The 16,334-nt window shown below is 36.5% G+C and overlaps 1 protein-coding gene across 7 annotated transcripts in view; it reads left to right on the top strand.

Annotated features, from left to right (window-relative positions):
* The window catches only part of RNF17 (ring finger protein 17), a 118,082-nt gene that overhangs the window by 33,072 nt on the left and 68,676 nt on the right, over positions 1-16,334 (top strand). For 4 of the 7 annotated variants that reach the window (XM_081549199.1, XM_081549195.1, XM_081549197.1 and 1 more), the window contains 6 exons: positions 5,074-5,245; positions 6,459-6,535; positions 6,825-6,899; positions 10,760-11,064; positions 11,954-12,043; positions 13,571-13,729. In XM_081549199.1, coding sequence (XP_081405325.1) covers positions 5,074-5,245; positions 6,459-6,535; positions 6,825-6,899; positions 10,760-11,064; positions 11,954-12,043; positions 13,571-13,729 — 878 coding nt within the window. Of the gene's footprint in view, positions 1-5,009; positions 5,246-6,458; positions 6,536-6,824; positions 6,900-10,759; positions 11,065-11,953; positions 12,044-13,570; positions 13,730-16,334 lie in introns of all 7 variants that reach the window. The other 3 variants (XM_081549200.1, XM_081549198.1, XM_081549201.1) reach the window with 2 other exon arrangements.

Raw genomic sequence — 16,334 nt, 5'->3', positions numbered from 1 at the left:
CTGTGACATTTAGGATGGGTTTTTCTATTCTACATGAAGCATCATTGGAATTTTGATATGGATGGCTTTGAATTGTAAATTGCTTTGGGTACTGACATCTTAACAACTATTAAGTCTTCCAGTTCATGATTATAAGAGATCTTTCCATTTATTTTGGCTTCGTTAATTTCAGCAATGTTACATAGTATACAGCAAGTGTACAAGTCTGTTGCAGCCTCAGTTATGTTTATTCCTGAGTACAGTCTTCTTTTTATTCTTTTGTAAAATGAATTGTTTTCTCAATTCCCTTTTCGAACTGTTGATTGTTAGTATGTAGGAATGCATCTGATTTTTTGTGTGTTCACTTGATATCCTGTATCTTTGCTGAATTTATTTGTTAGACCAACTACTATTTTTGCGACATCTTTAACTATAAGACTTCCCTGGTGGCTCAGACGGTAAAGTGTCTGCCTACAATGCAGAAGACCTAGGTTCAATCTCTGGGTCAGGAAGTTCTCCTGGAGAAGGAAATGACAACCCACTCTAGTGTTCTTGCCTGGAAAATCCCATGGACAGAGGAGCCTGGTAGGCTACAGTTCCATGGGGTCGCAAAGAGTTGGACATGACTGAGCAACTTCACTTTCTTTTCTTTCTTTCTTACCTATAAGATCACATCACCTGCAAAAAGACATCACTTTCTTACTTTTTGTCAATTTGGGTGGCTTTTATGTCTTTTTTTGACTAATTATTCTGGCTAGAACTTAAAATAGTATATTAAAAAGCAGTGGTAAACTCTCACACCCTTTTCTTACTACTGTCCTTAGAAGAAAAGCTGTCAGTCTTTCATCATCTAGTGTAATGTTAGCTGTGGGTTTTTCTTATGTAAGTTTTATATGTTGGTGTAGTTTTCCTCAATTCCTCACTGGAGTATTTTTATCCTGAAAGAGAGTTAGACTGTCATATCCTTTTTCTCTATAATTTGAGAGGATCTTGTGGGGGGGGTTTCTTCTTTCTGTTAATGTGCTGTATAACATTAATTGATACTCATACTTCATTTCAGGAATAAATCCCACTTGGCATGATGTATGATTCTTTCACTGTTCTGCTGACTCAATTTGCTAGTATTTTGTTGAGGATTTTGCCTTAATGCTCATAAGAGACACTGATCACTAGTTTTCTGGTGTGTTTTTTTTATGGCTTTGGTGTGAAGGTGATATTGGTCTCAGAATAAGCTGGAAAGTGTTTTCTGTGGCTCTTCAATATTTTGGAAGAGTTAGAGGGGAATTGGTTTTATTTCTTCGAATTTTTGGTAGAATTTACCAGTGGAGTCATCTGGTCTGGGCTTTTCTGTGGGGGAAGCTTTTGATTACTAATTCAATCTTGTTACTTTTTATTGATCTTCTCAGATTTTCTATTTCTTCATGATTCAGTGTTGGTAGGTGATGTGTTTGTAGGAATTTGTCCACTTCATCTAGGTTATCCAGTTTCTTGGCATAGTTATTCATAGCATTGCCTTCATATCTTTTTTAGTTTCTATAAAATTGATTATCCTATGCCTACGAACAAAGCTAGTGGAGGTGATGGAATTCCAGTTGAGCTATTTCAAATCCTAAAAGATGATGCTGTGAAAGTGCTGCACTCAACATGCCAGCAAATTTGGAAAACTCAGCAGTGGCCACAGGACTGGGAAAGGTCAGTTTTCATTCCAATCCCAAAGAAAGGCAATGCCAAAGAATGCTCAAACTACCGCACAATTGCACTCATCTCACATGCTAGTAAAGTAATGCTCAAAATTCTCCAAGCCAGGCTTCAGCAATACGTGAACCGTGAACTTCCAGATGTTCAAGCTAGTTTTAGAAAAGGCAGAGGAACCACAGATCAAATTGCCAACATCCGCTGGATCATCAAAAAAGCAAGAGAGTTCCAGAAAAACATCTATTTCTGCTTTATTGACTGTGCCAGAGCCTTTGACTGTGTGGATCACAATAAACTGTGGAAAATTCTGAAAGAGATGGGAATACCAGACCACCTGACCTGTCTCTTGAGGAATCTGTATGCAGGTCAGGAAGCAACAGTTAGAACTGAACATGGACCAACAGACTGGTTCCAAATAGGAAAAGGAGTGTGTCAAGACTGTATATTGTCGCCCTGCTTGTTTAACTTATATGCAGAGTACATCATGAGAAACGCTGGGCTGGAAGAAGCACAAGCTGGAATCATGACTGCCGGGAGAAATATCAATAACCTCAGATATGCAGATGACACCACCCTTATGGCAGAAAGTGAAGAGGAACTAAAGAGCCTCTTGATGAAAGTGAAAGAGGAGAGTGAAAAAGTTGGCCTAAAGCTCAACATTCAGAAAACTAAGATCATGGCATCCGGTCCCATCAATTCATGGCAAATAGATGGGGAAACAATAGAAGCAATGGCTGACTTTATTTTTCTGGGCTCCAGAATCACTGCAGATGGTGATTGCAGCCATGAAATTAAAAGATGCTTATTCCTTGGAGGAAAGTTATGACCAATCTAGACAGCATATTAAAAAGCAGAAACATTACTTTGCCAACAAAGGTCCATCTAGTCAAGTCTATGGTTTTTCCAGTAGTCATGTATGGATGTGAGAGTTGGACAGTGAAGAAATCTGAGCGCCGAAGAATTGATGCTTTTGAACTGTGGGGTTGAAGAAGACTCGTGAGAGTCCTTTGGACTGCAAGGAGATCCAACCAGTCCGTCCTAAAGGAGATTAGTCCTGGGTGTTCATTGGAAGGACTGATGTTGAAGCTGAAACTCCAATACTTTGGCCACCTCATGCGAAGAGTTGACTCATTGGAAAAGACCCTGATGCTGGGAAGGATTAGGGGCAGAAGGAGAAGGGGATGACAGAGGATGAGATGGATGGATGGCATCCCTGACTCAATGGACATGAGTTTGGGTAAACTCCGGGAGTTGATGATGGACAGGGAGGCCTGGCGTGCTGCGATTCATGGGGTCGCGAAGAGTCGGACACAACTGAGCGACTGAACTGACTGACTGATGGTGTAAACATAAAGACTGAAGGCAAAAGAAGAAGAGGGTGACAAAGAGTGAGATGTTAGATAGCATCACTGACTCAATAAAATGAATTTGAGCAATCTCTGGGAGATAGTGAAGGACAGGGAAGCCTGGTGTGCTGCAGTGCATGGGGTTGTAAAGAGTCAGACATGACTTAGCGACTGAACAACAGCAAAGGTCTAAAATTAGGTTGTTGGTTTGCTATGCTTTTTTTAATATACTTACAGCTATATATTTATTTCTCAGATCCAATTTAACTGTATCCCATAAATTTTGATATTTTGATTTTTCATTTTCATTTGTTTCAAAATACTCTCCTGTGTTACTTTTCTGTGATCCATTTGTGTTTAGGAGTATGTTCTTTAATTTCCACATATTTGTGAAATTTCCAGTTTCCTTCTGTTATTGAGTTCTAGTTTCATTCCTTTGTGTTCAGAAAGGATACTTTGAAGAAAAAAAAAAAGAAAGGATACTTTGTATACATTGTCTTTTAAAACTATTAAGACTTCCTTTTTTTGACCTAACATGTGGCCTAAGGTGGAGAATGCTACCTGTATGCTTGAGGAATCTTTCTGCAACCTTTTGGGTGTTCTTGGTTCCTCTTGCTGCCTGAGTGCCAAATTAAGTGAAAGGGTTCTTCAGGCACCCCCCCCTTCCCCCAACCCCACCCCTGCCACCTCCTTGCCCCCCCCCACCCCGCCATTGCAAATAAGGCCTGCTATGCCCCCTTTGAAGGGAAGGAATCAGGAAGTGTGCTGCTGCCTCCCGGCCAGGACTGCACCACACTGAGGAAAGGTCTGGGAAAGGACAAGAAATGAAATTTCCCGCTGATAAAGAATGTGGATTTTTTTCCACTGCTCGTTTGTGTCATTGCTGAATACCTTTGTCCATTCTCCAGTTCTAGAAGGTTATTGTAACCAATTCTTAGCTGTCATTTGATATCACCATTGAAGAATGAGGACTTTGAGTCTCCTAGTCTACCATTTTGCTAACATCACTCCCTGGGCATGAATTTTGGGGAGAATCATCTGAAACTTATCAAAGTGACCATTTATCGCCTAAATAAATGATTTTCATAAATTGTATATGTAATTACTAAAAAGTTTTTGGAATACTTCTTCACCTGCAGAGCGTGTGTGTGTGTTAGTCATTCAGTTGTGTCCAACTCTTTGCGACCTCATGGACTGTAGCCCACCAGGCTTCTCTGCCCATGGAATTCTCCAGGCAAGAATACTGGAGTGGGTTGCCATTCCCTTCTCCAGGGGATCTTCCCGACCCAGGGATTGAACCTGAGTCTCCTGCATTGCAGGCAGATTCTTTACCATCTGAGCTACCAGGGAAGTCCTTGCAGAGCCTGTGGCACATTCTTATTACTCTTCAGTGTGGCAAACTCCCCTTTTGTGAGGCCAGATTTGATTTTGAGGAATTCATTTTATTTATTTACAAGATGAATAAAATGAGCAATAATTTTTGGTACAAAATATCTTAATTTCCATACTGTAATTCCACTATAGGTACAAAAATTTTTGAGTAATGAAGGAATAACTCTTCAGTTTCATAACTGATAGCTTTGAAGATTATAGTTAATTGATACCTAAGTTTTGGTTTGGTGAAGTCTATTTTAAAGTCTTATTTCAAATTCATGTAATATGTATCTGCTTATGAAATTTTAAAATGTGCAGGTAGATCCTCGTGAGAAATAAAAACAGATATGTCTTTGTAATGGCACAGTGACTGCAAGATAGCCAGGATTTCTCTTCCTTTTAAAAGTGGTAGATTCGTCTAGGGTTTGTCTTACCTCTGCAGTTCTGTGACACCTGTATCTGGAACATAACTATATTCTTCTACAAAAGTTACTTTTTCTCTGGTTACATATAAATAGCTTTCAACTATAATAGATTTCAGTTCAGTTGAATGCCTCATTAACCATATTAAAATTTAAGTTCATGAAACTGAAATTACCTTTTCATACTTTTGAGTTATAAATTTGCTTTCATAAAATTGTTTATGAAATATTGAAAAATAACTTTATTTTAAATGAAGGAAGAAGAGCCTGTGTGAAGAATTAGTAAGAAATACAGACAATTATTTATCAAAAATAATAGTGACTAAAAGCTACATTGAAGCAAAAAAAAAAGATTTGGATGCAGCTATGAAGATAGCAAGAGAATTAAAATCTGCGCCTTCTCTAAGGATATATTGTGACCTAAATCAGGTAATTTTAATAGTTCGTAGTGTGAATTATTTCTGTGGTAGCTTACTTTACCTGCTTTGGAATAATATCTGACTTAACTGCAAGAATTTGCTTTTCAGATTATCCTAACTTTATTGGCATCAATTTAGAATTCTTAGGCATTTAAATTCTAAGATAAACATTAATAACTTTGTTTGGCCTTTTATTATTATTTGCCACTTAGGAAAATGGTGCAGTAAAGTCTTTATAACACACAATCTGAGAACAAGTAGGATGACATTAAGTCGAAAGTTGTTTCTAGGACACTTGAATAAAAAACAAGAACAAATAAGAGTAGCAAAATAAATAGGACTCTATTTTTATAGACAGGTATGACTATCAACTCTTAAAAATTTATCAAAATGCTATTTGAGTTTTTCTCCCAGCCCCCGAAGGTGTGTGTCAGGAAACAAGGTGCTTCAGCCCTGTCCTGTCATCTAATCATGTGCCTCAAGTTGGGCAGAAATAGAAACATGTTTCTTGTGCCTCGAGTTGGGCAAAAACAGAAACATGTTTCTTGTGAGATTGTTTGCCAGGAAAGGGTTACCATCAGTCCTCTTTGCTAGTTTCTGTCTTGTTCCCTTGATGTATAGATCCTACTCTATTGTCTTGGAATCTTCAGGACCTCATTCCCCATAGATAATCAGATGTTTGGACTGAAGTGAGGTGTAAAATAGAAGCTCTTGGTTTACTTGCTTCCAAAGTCTTGAACTTGTAAAGATTTTGCACCGTCTTACTTGACCAGGCCTCCATCTAGCTGTAGTTACAAGAACAGTAGTAGTCTATTCCTGTGTATTATACATGAAACATTAGGAGGTGAAAAAAAGTAAAATTTGGTCTTTACCCTAGTTAGCCGCATTAGGAAGATGGGGGCAGAAAAAGAGAGAAACGTTTGAGGACAACAGTGCAGGTGCACAACGAATGTGATCAGAATTTTCCCTGATCATGTAGCTGTATCCCATTTATTAATTAGTTGTTATCTTTTGTTGTTGTATCTTAATACATATCTCCAAAAGATTTTAAATTTTTTTAGGGAAATTTGCATCCCTCCCTTTGCTTGCCTAAAATCAAACCCTGAGCACATTAGTGAAATACCTAAAGAATATAGTTTTCCCTCTAAAATCTTACTCTGTTTCAACAGTATTTGTAACAAAACAAAATGCACATATGAGCAATACTTCTCTTTTGATTCTAGATTATCCGGACTTTGAAGTTAACATTTGAGAGTGAATTGTCACAAGTCAGCTCCCTAAAACTAAGGAACTCTCCCAAGTAAGTAATTTTGTAATTCGTATAAAAGTAAGCTATAATTCAGAAGAGTCTGATAATTAAGTATAAAAATGTATTAGAACCTAGATTTATTAAAATAACAAGCAATTATAAATTGAAAATATGGGTCAAAAATATTTCCCAGATTAGCAACCAAATTAAAATAAGTGTGACTTATGAATTAAAAAGTTATTTAAATGCTCTTTCAGAGTTTTTAATGTTACCTAATTTTTATTAGAGACAGTAATAAACTTGTACTAGAACACTTTTTATGCTCAGTATTTAATTTTAGGTTGAATATGAATTGCAGTGAGATCATCTGTATGTTCAACAGTATGGGAAAGATTGAATTTGAGGATTCAACAAGGTAAATATTTATAAGAATGGCAGCATGCCATTAGTGTCTGGTATGGTCTAAGGCACAGAAATATTAGATCAAACAGAAAAATTGATCTTTAGTATAACGTTGTTGATTCAAAAGCTGAAAAATACTGTAAGGGCAAAATGGTTTCTGTAAATTAATGCTACATAAAATATTTAAAAATTAAAAGACCTAGAAAGGATTAGTATTCAATGATGTATGTGTCATCTTTGAGATTTGTTTATTTAGCCAGTGTTGAACACTGATGTACTAGCTTCTAATTGTTGAAAAGTGAAAGTGTTTACTCAGTCATGTCTGACTCTGCAACCCTATGGACTGTAGCCCTGTCAGGCTCCTCTGTCCATGGGATTTCCCAGGCAAGAATACTGGAGTAGGTACCCATTCCCTTCTCCAGGGGATCTTGTAGACCCAGGAACTGAACACTCGTCTCCTGCATCTTCTCCATTGGCAGGCAGATTCTTTACCACTGAGACATAACAGCCTAGATATTGAGATTTATGCAGAGAAGTTACAGTAAATAAAGAATGACATATGTAAACAGTAAAGTACATAATTGCTTTGATAGTAAAATGTGCAGTATAATGGAGATGCAAAAGAAGGGAATGATCAGTTCTTTGCAGGGTACCAGGGAACTTGGAAAGAGCAGATTTGATTTTCCCCCATTCATGAAAAATGAGTAGCAATTGCAAGGGAGAACAGTAGGGAGGCAGCATCTTAGCAGAAAGAAATTTATGGGCAGTGAGATAGTATACTGTGTTCAGGAACCTGCATGTAGAATTTTGTTTGACAGAGGATACATAGAGACTGAATCCTAAAAACTTTGTATGCTCTGGTGGTGTTTGAACTTTATTTCCTAGACCCGTGCTACCCAATATGGTAACTGCTAACCATGTGTGCTTATTTAAATTTAAACATAAATTAAAACTAAATAAAATGAAGATTTTAGTTCTTCGGTTGCACTAGCCACATTTCAGGTGCTCAGTAGCTCTATTTGGTTAGTGACTATCATATTGGACAGTGCAGCATAATTTCATTATCGCAGAAGGTTATGTTGGATAGCACAGCTGTAAATAATAGCCATTAAAAGATTTTCAGAATGAAAGTAAAAGTAATCAGGTTACATTTGTAAAAGGTAACTCTAATGACCATAGAGAAGTTTTTGGAAGAATATGAGGCTGGAGGCTGAAGGATGGTTTAGGTTATTATATGACCTAGCATATGATATTATATATTTTATATATATATATATATATATTTATATATATATATTATATGGCCTAGCAAATGATGAGAAACCATATGTAGGTAGTAGCACTGGAAAGGAATAGGTAATGACAAATGCTAAATAGAGAAAAGTGGTGAAACTTAGTAATCATTTCAGTGTGAGGAATGAGGAAAAGGGAAGCATTCCAACGATTTATAGGTGTATCTTTGGTGACTGAGGTGATAAATTGTGGTGTTACTCACCAAGATTGGAAATATACAAAGAAAAGTTGGGAGGGGAAGATAGTGGGATATGCTGAGTTCCTGTTGTTTACTAGGTATCTGAGGAGAAACCTCTGGAGGGAAGTTACAGGATTTGATTCTTGGTTTAGGAGTAGTCAGAATATAAATGGTTTAGAAATCCCCAAAAGAAAATAAGTTTATTCATTTGAAGGTGGTATGGCTCCTCGGGAAATCATCCCTTAACAAGCATCACATTCATTACTTTGGGGAACTAGTGAGGGCCTGGTCCACAGCATTACAAGCTCAGAAACAGACATGAGCAGATCTACTCTAAACCAGGTAAATTCATATAAGCCAAGTTCACAAAACTAAAACATGATCCAAATGCCAGTTTATTAACTTAAGGGGCAGATAGTATTGCCACAGGGACTATTAATAGAATACTTAGGTTGGCATTCTTTTCCAATATCCAAACAGACACAGAAAGCCAAATCATCAGAAGTTGCTTCACGGTGTTTTTGGAATAAAGGGAATAAGATATTTATCAAATAGCTGTGAAGAGTGTTGGTACTAGTCAGCCTGCTGTGTTCCTTGACCCCACAGGGAAGACCTTGCCAGAGGCCTCGAGTACCAGGCCTTTGGCTTCAGTCATCTTGCCCACACTTGGAGCCCTGGCCCCTGTATGCCTCTGTGACTTGACTTTCTGCACTTTCATGGATGATCATCCTTTCCAGTCAGTACATTCTTCTAGATGTTTTCATAACTTGAATATGGTTGCTGTCAAATATTTTTAATACCAAAAGGTATTATTTTTAAGCCTCTGTACTGATCTTGCCATGGTTTTAAGTTTAACTCAGAAGTCTTTTAAATTTCTTCCTAGATTTTAGGGAAAGTATCACTGTAGCCTGCCTCTACTGATGACAGGTAGTAATTAAAGAATGGGTTTGCATAGTGAAAAGAGATATTGAAGTGGGTCAAGGACAGCACCCTTGAAAAATATTACATTTCAAGACAGGGAAAGAGTAACTTGCAAGCCAAAGGAAACGAAGAGGGAGCAGGAGAGAGTGATACTCTAGAAGTCAAAGGAGGAGGGATTTGTGAGGCAGGAGTTGGTTGACAATGTTAAATGTCTCAGTAAGGTCAGATAAGAGTTGTATAAAAAGAAATATTTTAGATTTACAAAGTTGTGTACGTATATGTATACTTAGGAGGTATTTGGACCTTTAGTCAACATGTATTAAGAGACAGATAAAATAAGTCTGCTGAATTCAGTTGGCTTTGTAGGTTCTTATTTCTGATTTTATTTGGCTTCTTATATGGTGATCTGTGAAGAAGCTAAAATTTTCATGGGTTAACTAGAATAAAGGCTTCTGAGACTCAGTCTCATTTCTTTGATAAAATTTCTATACTTGTAGATTTGATAGCTTTTATCTGTGTGGATTTGTGAAGATAGAAAAATAGGGAGTGAATGGAGAAGGCAATGGCAACCCACTCCAGTACTCTTGCCTGGAAAATCCCATGGACGGAGGAGCCTGGTAGGCTGCAGCCCATGGGGTCGCGAAGAGTCGGACACAACTGAGCGACTTAGCAGCAGCAGTAGCAGCTAATGTTCAGGAAAAGGACCTCCCCCAAGTCTTGAAAGAAACTAATTTATTTTCTATATCTGCAGAGTTTACATGATTTCCCACTGCTTACACTTTAGAATGTTTATTTTATGGGGGCTGAGGGATTAAAAGAGTGTGAATGAACAAAAATAAAAAATAAAAATAAATAAAAATAAAAATAGTGAAGTGAATATCAGCTGCAGGTTAGTGGCTGTTGAATAATCATACCCAAAGGATTCAGACTAATCATCATTTTAACCTTTGATGTAGGTTTCTAGAAATTGTCTCAGGGTTGTACCTCTCATTGCTTCCTACACTTTATTTTTAAGCTAGTGAATTGAGAGAAATAATCTTAGCATAATTTAAAATCAAACACCAAAGCCAAATCAAAGTTTGAACAATTAAAATTGAAAACCATTTCCACTCTTCTTTTAGGATCAGATAGTTGTGACATGACTATGGCAAGTTCTTTCTTCAACTTCTCATTGATTTTCTGTTACTGACCTTTTAAAACTTGTGGACTTCCTTGGGAATGGGCAGAAGTTTCTTTTGGGATAATGGAAATGTTGTAAAATGAAGTTATAGTGATGGTTACACAACTCTAAATTTAGTAGAAATTACCAGATTTTATAGTACGTAAATTATTTCAGTGTTGCTGTTTTTAAAAATACCCGTGGGACACCTGTACAACTTTAACTCTTTGTATGTGTCACAGTACTGTAATGTGGAAAGGAAATGGTATTAAAGTAGATCTAAAAAATTATGATTTAAAGTAGCCTCTGTATTTTTAAACAGATGTGATCCTCAAGAAAGTGAAATGGAAAAGAATGGTCAAAAGAAATACAACTGTAAAAAGGAATTTTCTCATAGTGGTACATACCTATCACTAGAAAAGAAAAAGGTTGACATTTCTGTCCTAACTAATGAAGCCCCACTGACTTCTTCACAATGGGAAACCAATGATGTGCATTTGGAAGCTAACTTCCAGCCACAGAAAGAGGTTGTTGCAGCAACACTCCCTAAAACCATTGCTGCTCTACCTGAGGTGGGATCTAGCCCTGATGTGATCATTGAAGAAATTATTGAAGAAAACCTGGAAAGTGAGTAAAAATACAAAAACAGGGAAACAATAAATGATGTCTGGAATTGGAAGCAAAATTAATACGTGTTTGTCCCTGACCTTAACAAACGTATGTCTATTATCTTACATCTCATTATGAGTAAATCTGTTGATCCCATGCCACTCCTTTCACATTTTCCAAAGTTAGGATAATTTTTATTTTTAATGCAATAATATAGCTAAACTCTAATATTTGATTTAGTTAGTGTATTTGATTTTTTAGCATTCCACATACAAACCTCTATAAAAGATGAAAATACTATAAGTAAATGGTTTAGTAGAAGCAGTCTGATGACTTTGTCCTTAAATTTAAGAACAAAATATCCTAAACTTTTGTTCTGAGATGCAATCCTTTATAAAAATGAACTATCATGAATATTGGGCTTTCTGGTGACTCCAATAGTGAAGTGGGAGAGCCGGGTAATATATAGAAGCATCTATTTCATAGCATTTAAATGTATCATGATTGTTTGATTAGATTGCTAGTGTTGGTGTTCTCACCATCAATGTCAATGAGATACTGCTGGGTGTAGTAACACTGTCAGTCGTCTTTAGGGCCACTTTCAAGATCAGCTTTGGTTTTCTTCTCCTTCCCCCCCGCCCCCACTCCCAATCTGTTCTGTTGGTTGACTTCGCAGAATGATAAAAAAAAAAACAAAAAAAAAACAAGCTGTTTTTTCCACTATATTATTATTATCATTGGTTATCTCAGTAAGTTAAGAAAACTATTTGCCTGCTGATACACAAGGGTCTTAACCAATCCAGTATTTTGCCAAATTCAAGTATAGCTTCTTATACAATATGTTAAGTATGCCATTATCAACATAATAAAACTAACATAGTTGCCTTTATTTCCTGTTTTGATGAAGCATGCTTCACAGATTATTTTGTTGAGACACCTAGATATCCAAAAAAGCCTCTTCAGAAAAAGTCATCTGTTTCTTTTGGATCAAAAACAGGTACTTTAACAACTCTGAACTTGATGTAGCAGAGTATTAAGTTATATATAAATGTATATAAAGTATGAAGTTATAAAGTAACTTACGGAGAGTGAAACAGTAAAATGAATTGTATTAATAACTAAAACTTTTCTTTCTTTGTTTTTTTGCTGTGCTCCAAGGCTTGTGAGATCTTAGCTTCTCCACCAGGAATTGAACCCAGGCCTGTGGCAGTGAGAGCTCTTAAGTCCTAACCCCTGGACTGCCAAAGAAATTCCAAAAACTTCTTTTTTAATGTTAAAAATCCTGGCTGTTATTGGCAAAAACATTTCTGAAATTTATAACACTTCCCTCAGCTGTCTCCCCAGTAACACATACATATTGCTTTACCTCATCCTCAGTATGAGTGTTATTCTTCATGATCTGTATTGGATAGGTAAAATGTACCTATTTGTGCAGTTTTTTATCTTGTGTCTATACTTCACTTCCTCCTAGTCACTTTTACTAGATTTATTAGAACATCTGCATTGTTTAAAAATTAAATATATTAAATACCCTGTGACCCTTTTCCCCTAACCTACTCCCATTCCATTTAGTCTGTTCCTCCTTTCTAGAGTTTCTTTATGCATATTTGAACAAATACACATATATTTTTTTTCTGACTCTTAGTTTTTGTTTTTGCACATAAAACATAGCTTGCATACACACTGCTGTGTTCTTTCCCTTCCTTTCTCTTTTTTCTTTCTTTTTTTCTTTTTCTGTTTTTGGCCATGCTATGCAGCACGTGGGATCTTAGTTCCCTGACAAGGGATAAAACTTGTGCCCCTGGGAATGGAAGCGTGGAGTCTTAACCACTGGACTGCCAGGAAAGCCCCTTAATTCCTTCCTCAACATTATACTCTGGAGATCTTTTCATATCAGTAAAAACACTTGGCTTAATTATTGCTGTATGAAAAAAGTTTCTACCTGTCTTTTTTATTCTACCCCACCCTTACTTCCACCAAAACATACACATCTCCCTCTAAATGCTGCTCACTATGTTGGTTTTCCCAGACATTTTTTCATACTTCTCTAGCCTGGTAAGATCTAGGAGTCAAAGCAGCCATGAGCTAATTATTGGTTCCTTCAGTTTTTGTGTAGTTTATACAGGATTTTGTAGCAATACTAGAAACATCATTGTCATTGGGGTTCTGAGCTCTAATTATGTTTATGAATAAATTCTGAAGCTTTGTTGTAATGCAGTAGAGTTATAGCATGTACTCTGACTCTGGTACCTAACTAACTTAGGTACCTATGTGAACTTCAATTCCACTTATTTAACATATTTTGCAAGTGTTCACAATTCAGGTTGCTAAAGAAATTGTGAAAGTGGAATTTATTTATCAGTTTGGTTACTATTTGGGATTGGGGTTACTCTTTTATGAGGCCTAAGTATTCTAGAGTTTTCAGTGCTACAGGACACATTCTTTTAGAAGATACTGCATTCAGTTTTTGTGAATTATTTCCTAACTTTTGGTTTATTAATGTGGTTTGAAAATTCTCATGCAGGTTCTCCAGAGCTAGTTTTTGTAAGCCATGTAATACATCCTTGCCACTTCTACATTCGGAAGTATTCACAAATAAAAGATGCAACAGTATTGGAAAGGAAGGTGAATCAATTTTGCAATAAGAATTTACACCTTAATCCTTCAGATGTTTTGGAGCTAGGTAATGAAATATTATTCCAAGTTAAAATATAAAGCTTAGTTAAATACTTGGCAACTCATGCAGACTTTTTACAATACAGATTTGAGCATGCATAGAGCTTTTGGAATTATTTAACATAAGCTAAATTTTATTTAGGTAAATTAGCTAAATATTAAATTTTTTTGCTCAGAGGTATCATAGTAGTATTTTTATTATGGTTTACAGTATACATAATTCAAATGTTTTTAATACATATCATTTGCCAAGTTTAATTGGAGTCATAGTAATTTGGAACTTGCTGTCTTTTTTTCATATTCTTTTCCATTATGGTTTATCACCAAATATTGAATATAATTGCCTGTGTTCCCACTAGGACGTTGTTGTTTATCCATTCTGTACGTGATAGTTTGCATCTGCTAACCTCAAACTCCTACTTCATCCCTCTCCCAGTCCCCCTCTTCCTTGGTAGTCACAAATCTGTTTTCTAGGTCTGTGAATCTGTTTCTGTTTCATTAAAGTTCATTTATATCATATTTTAGATTCCACATATAAGTTATACATATCATGTGGTATTTATCTTGGTCCAACTTTCTTCACTTAGCATGATAATCTAATCTGACCATGTTGCTGCAAATAGCATTATTTTGATCTTTTTATGGCTGAGTAGTGTTCCATTGTATATAAGTACCACATCTTTATCCATTCGTATGTCGATGGACATAAAATTGACTGTTGAGTGAAATATACACAAAAACTCCTTTATGGAGTATGGTGAGATTTTTTAAATTATAAAATCCATAATGGGTTAAATAATTTGTCCCCTTGTGTCAGAGAAAAGTATTTCTCTAAGTGTTTCTTGTAGTATGCCTATCATCCCTTGCTGTCCACATGTGGATGTTGAAGATGTCGTTGAACATCTGAATGAGATAGATGCAGGGCGGTGCATCTTATTTCCTAGTGCCACATAGAGGGTAGCTGGTAAATTTAATCAATGCATCTTAATTCTGTGTGTAATTTGCCATAAATTAGGCTTTCATTGGTAGCTCAGCTGGTAAAGAATCTGCCTGCAACACAGGAGACCCCGGTTTGATTCCTGGTTCAGGAAGACCCTTGGAGAAAGGATAGGCTACCCACTCCAGTATTCATGGGCTTCCCTGGTGGCTCAGATGGTAAAGAATCCGCCTGCAATGCGGGAGACCTGGGTTTGATTCCTGGGTTGGGAAGATCCCCTGGAGGAAGGCATGGCAGCCTACTCCAGTGTTCTTGCCTAGAGAATCCCCATGGGCAGAGGAGCCTGGCAGGCTACAGTCCATGGGGTCACAAAGAGTCGGACACAACTGAGCGACTAAGTACATACAGTACAGGCTTTCATTGCAAATATCTTATTTATAACACTGTTGCCTAAATATCATTATATTCTGTAATGAAGCTGTGATTTGATTTATTAGTAGAGCATTTTCTCATTCTATTAATATCATTCAATGCCTGTATATAACTGATATCAAAAAGTACTATATTATCTGTTCAGCTTTATATTTGTTGCTGTTGTTGTTTAGTCACTAAGTCGTGTCTGACTCTTTGAGACCTGATGGACTATAGCCTCAAGGCTTCTCTGTCCAGGCAAGAATACTGCAGAGAGTTACCATTTTCTTCTCTTAGGGGATCTTCCTGACCAAGGGATCGAACCTGCATCTCTTGCATTGGCAGGCGGATTCTTTACCACTGAGCCATCAGAGAAGCCCCAACTTCATATTAGTAGTTCTTTAAAAGTGTTGCTAACTCTCAGCTGATCTTTGTAGCTTATCAGAATATCAGAAGATTAGAATCATCATATACTTCTGAGAAAATCAATAATTTTAAAGTTAAAAAAATAAATAATAAATAAAGTTAAACGGTGTTTAAATTATGAACGTCTAAGGAAGGAAGTGTAGTGGTAAACTTAAATATAGTTAAATTTTTAATGACTGCAAATAATTCTCTAAATTTAATATATATATATAAAAGAGCTCAGTTTAGTTTCAGAAAATATTCTAAAAGAGTCAAAATATTCTTTTAAGTTGTCAAGGATAATTAATTATTTCAAGGTAGATATATATAATTTACATACTCATTTATCTTTTGAGAAATTAGTGTTAAGGGAAGAAATGTAATACAGTGCTTTAGCTGAGTATCCTCTTGTTCCCTTTTTCTACCTGAGCTTTTCATTATAAAGAACAACAAATGGCTTCAGTGGGCTTTTATCTCATCCATTTCAACAAATAATAGTTTAATAGAATATAGTTTAAATCTAAGAATATTGGTTATATGATGTATCAGCATAAGAGGAGGATTGATGACAGTCTCAAGGCCAAGTATAAGTTTTGGTAGAACTTGAAAGGTTACCCTGTGTGCCCCTGAGCTATCCTGTTCTTATTAGCATATGGAGAGGGGATTTTGCAGCCTCTCTCTATGTGATAAGTGAACAAATCTTACCAAATTCATCTCTGATGTTAGCTCTGTTGTTAAGACGATGGGCTCCAAGACTACCTGGGTTCTCTTCCTCCCTCTTCTAAGTAGCCATGTGGCTTGGGCTGGATTTGCAGCCTCTCTTTGCCTGGTTTCCTTACCTATGGGCTGGAAGCAGCAT

This window comes from Giraffa tippelskirchi, chromosome 12 (assembly GCF_054371585.1).
Source record: "Giraffa tippelskirchi isolate mGirTip1 chromosome 12, T2T-mGirTip1v1.2.pri, whole genome shotgun sequence".
Classification (NCBI taxonomy): Eukaryota; Metazoa; Chordata; class Mammalia; order Artiodactyla; family Giraffidae; genus Giraffa; species Giraffa tippelskirchi.
Note: the sequence above shows the minus strand (reverse complement) of the source record. Positions and strands in the feature narration are given on the sequence as shown.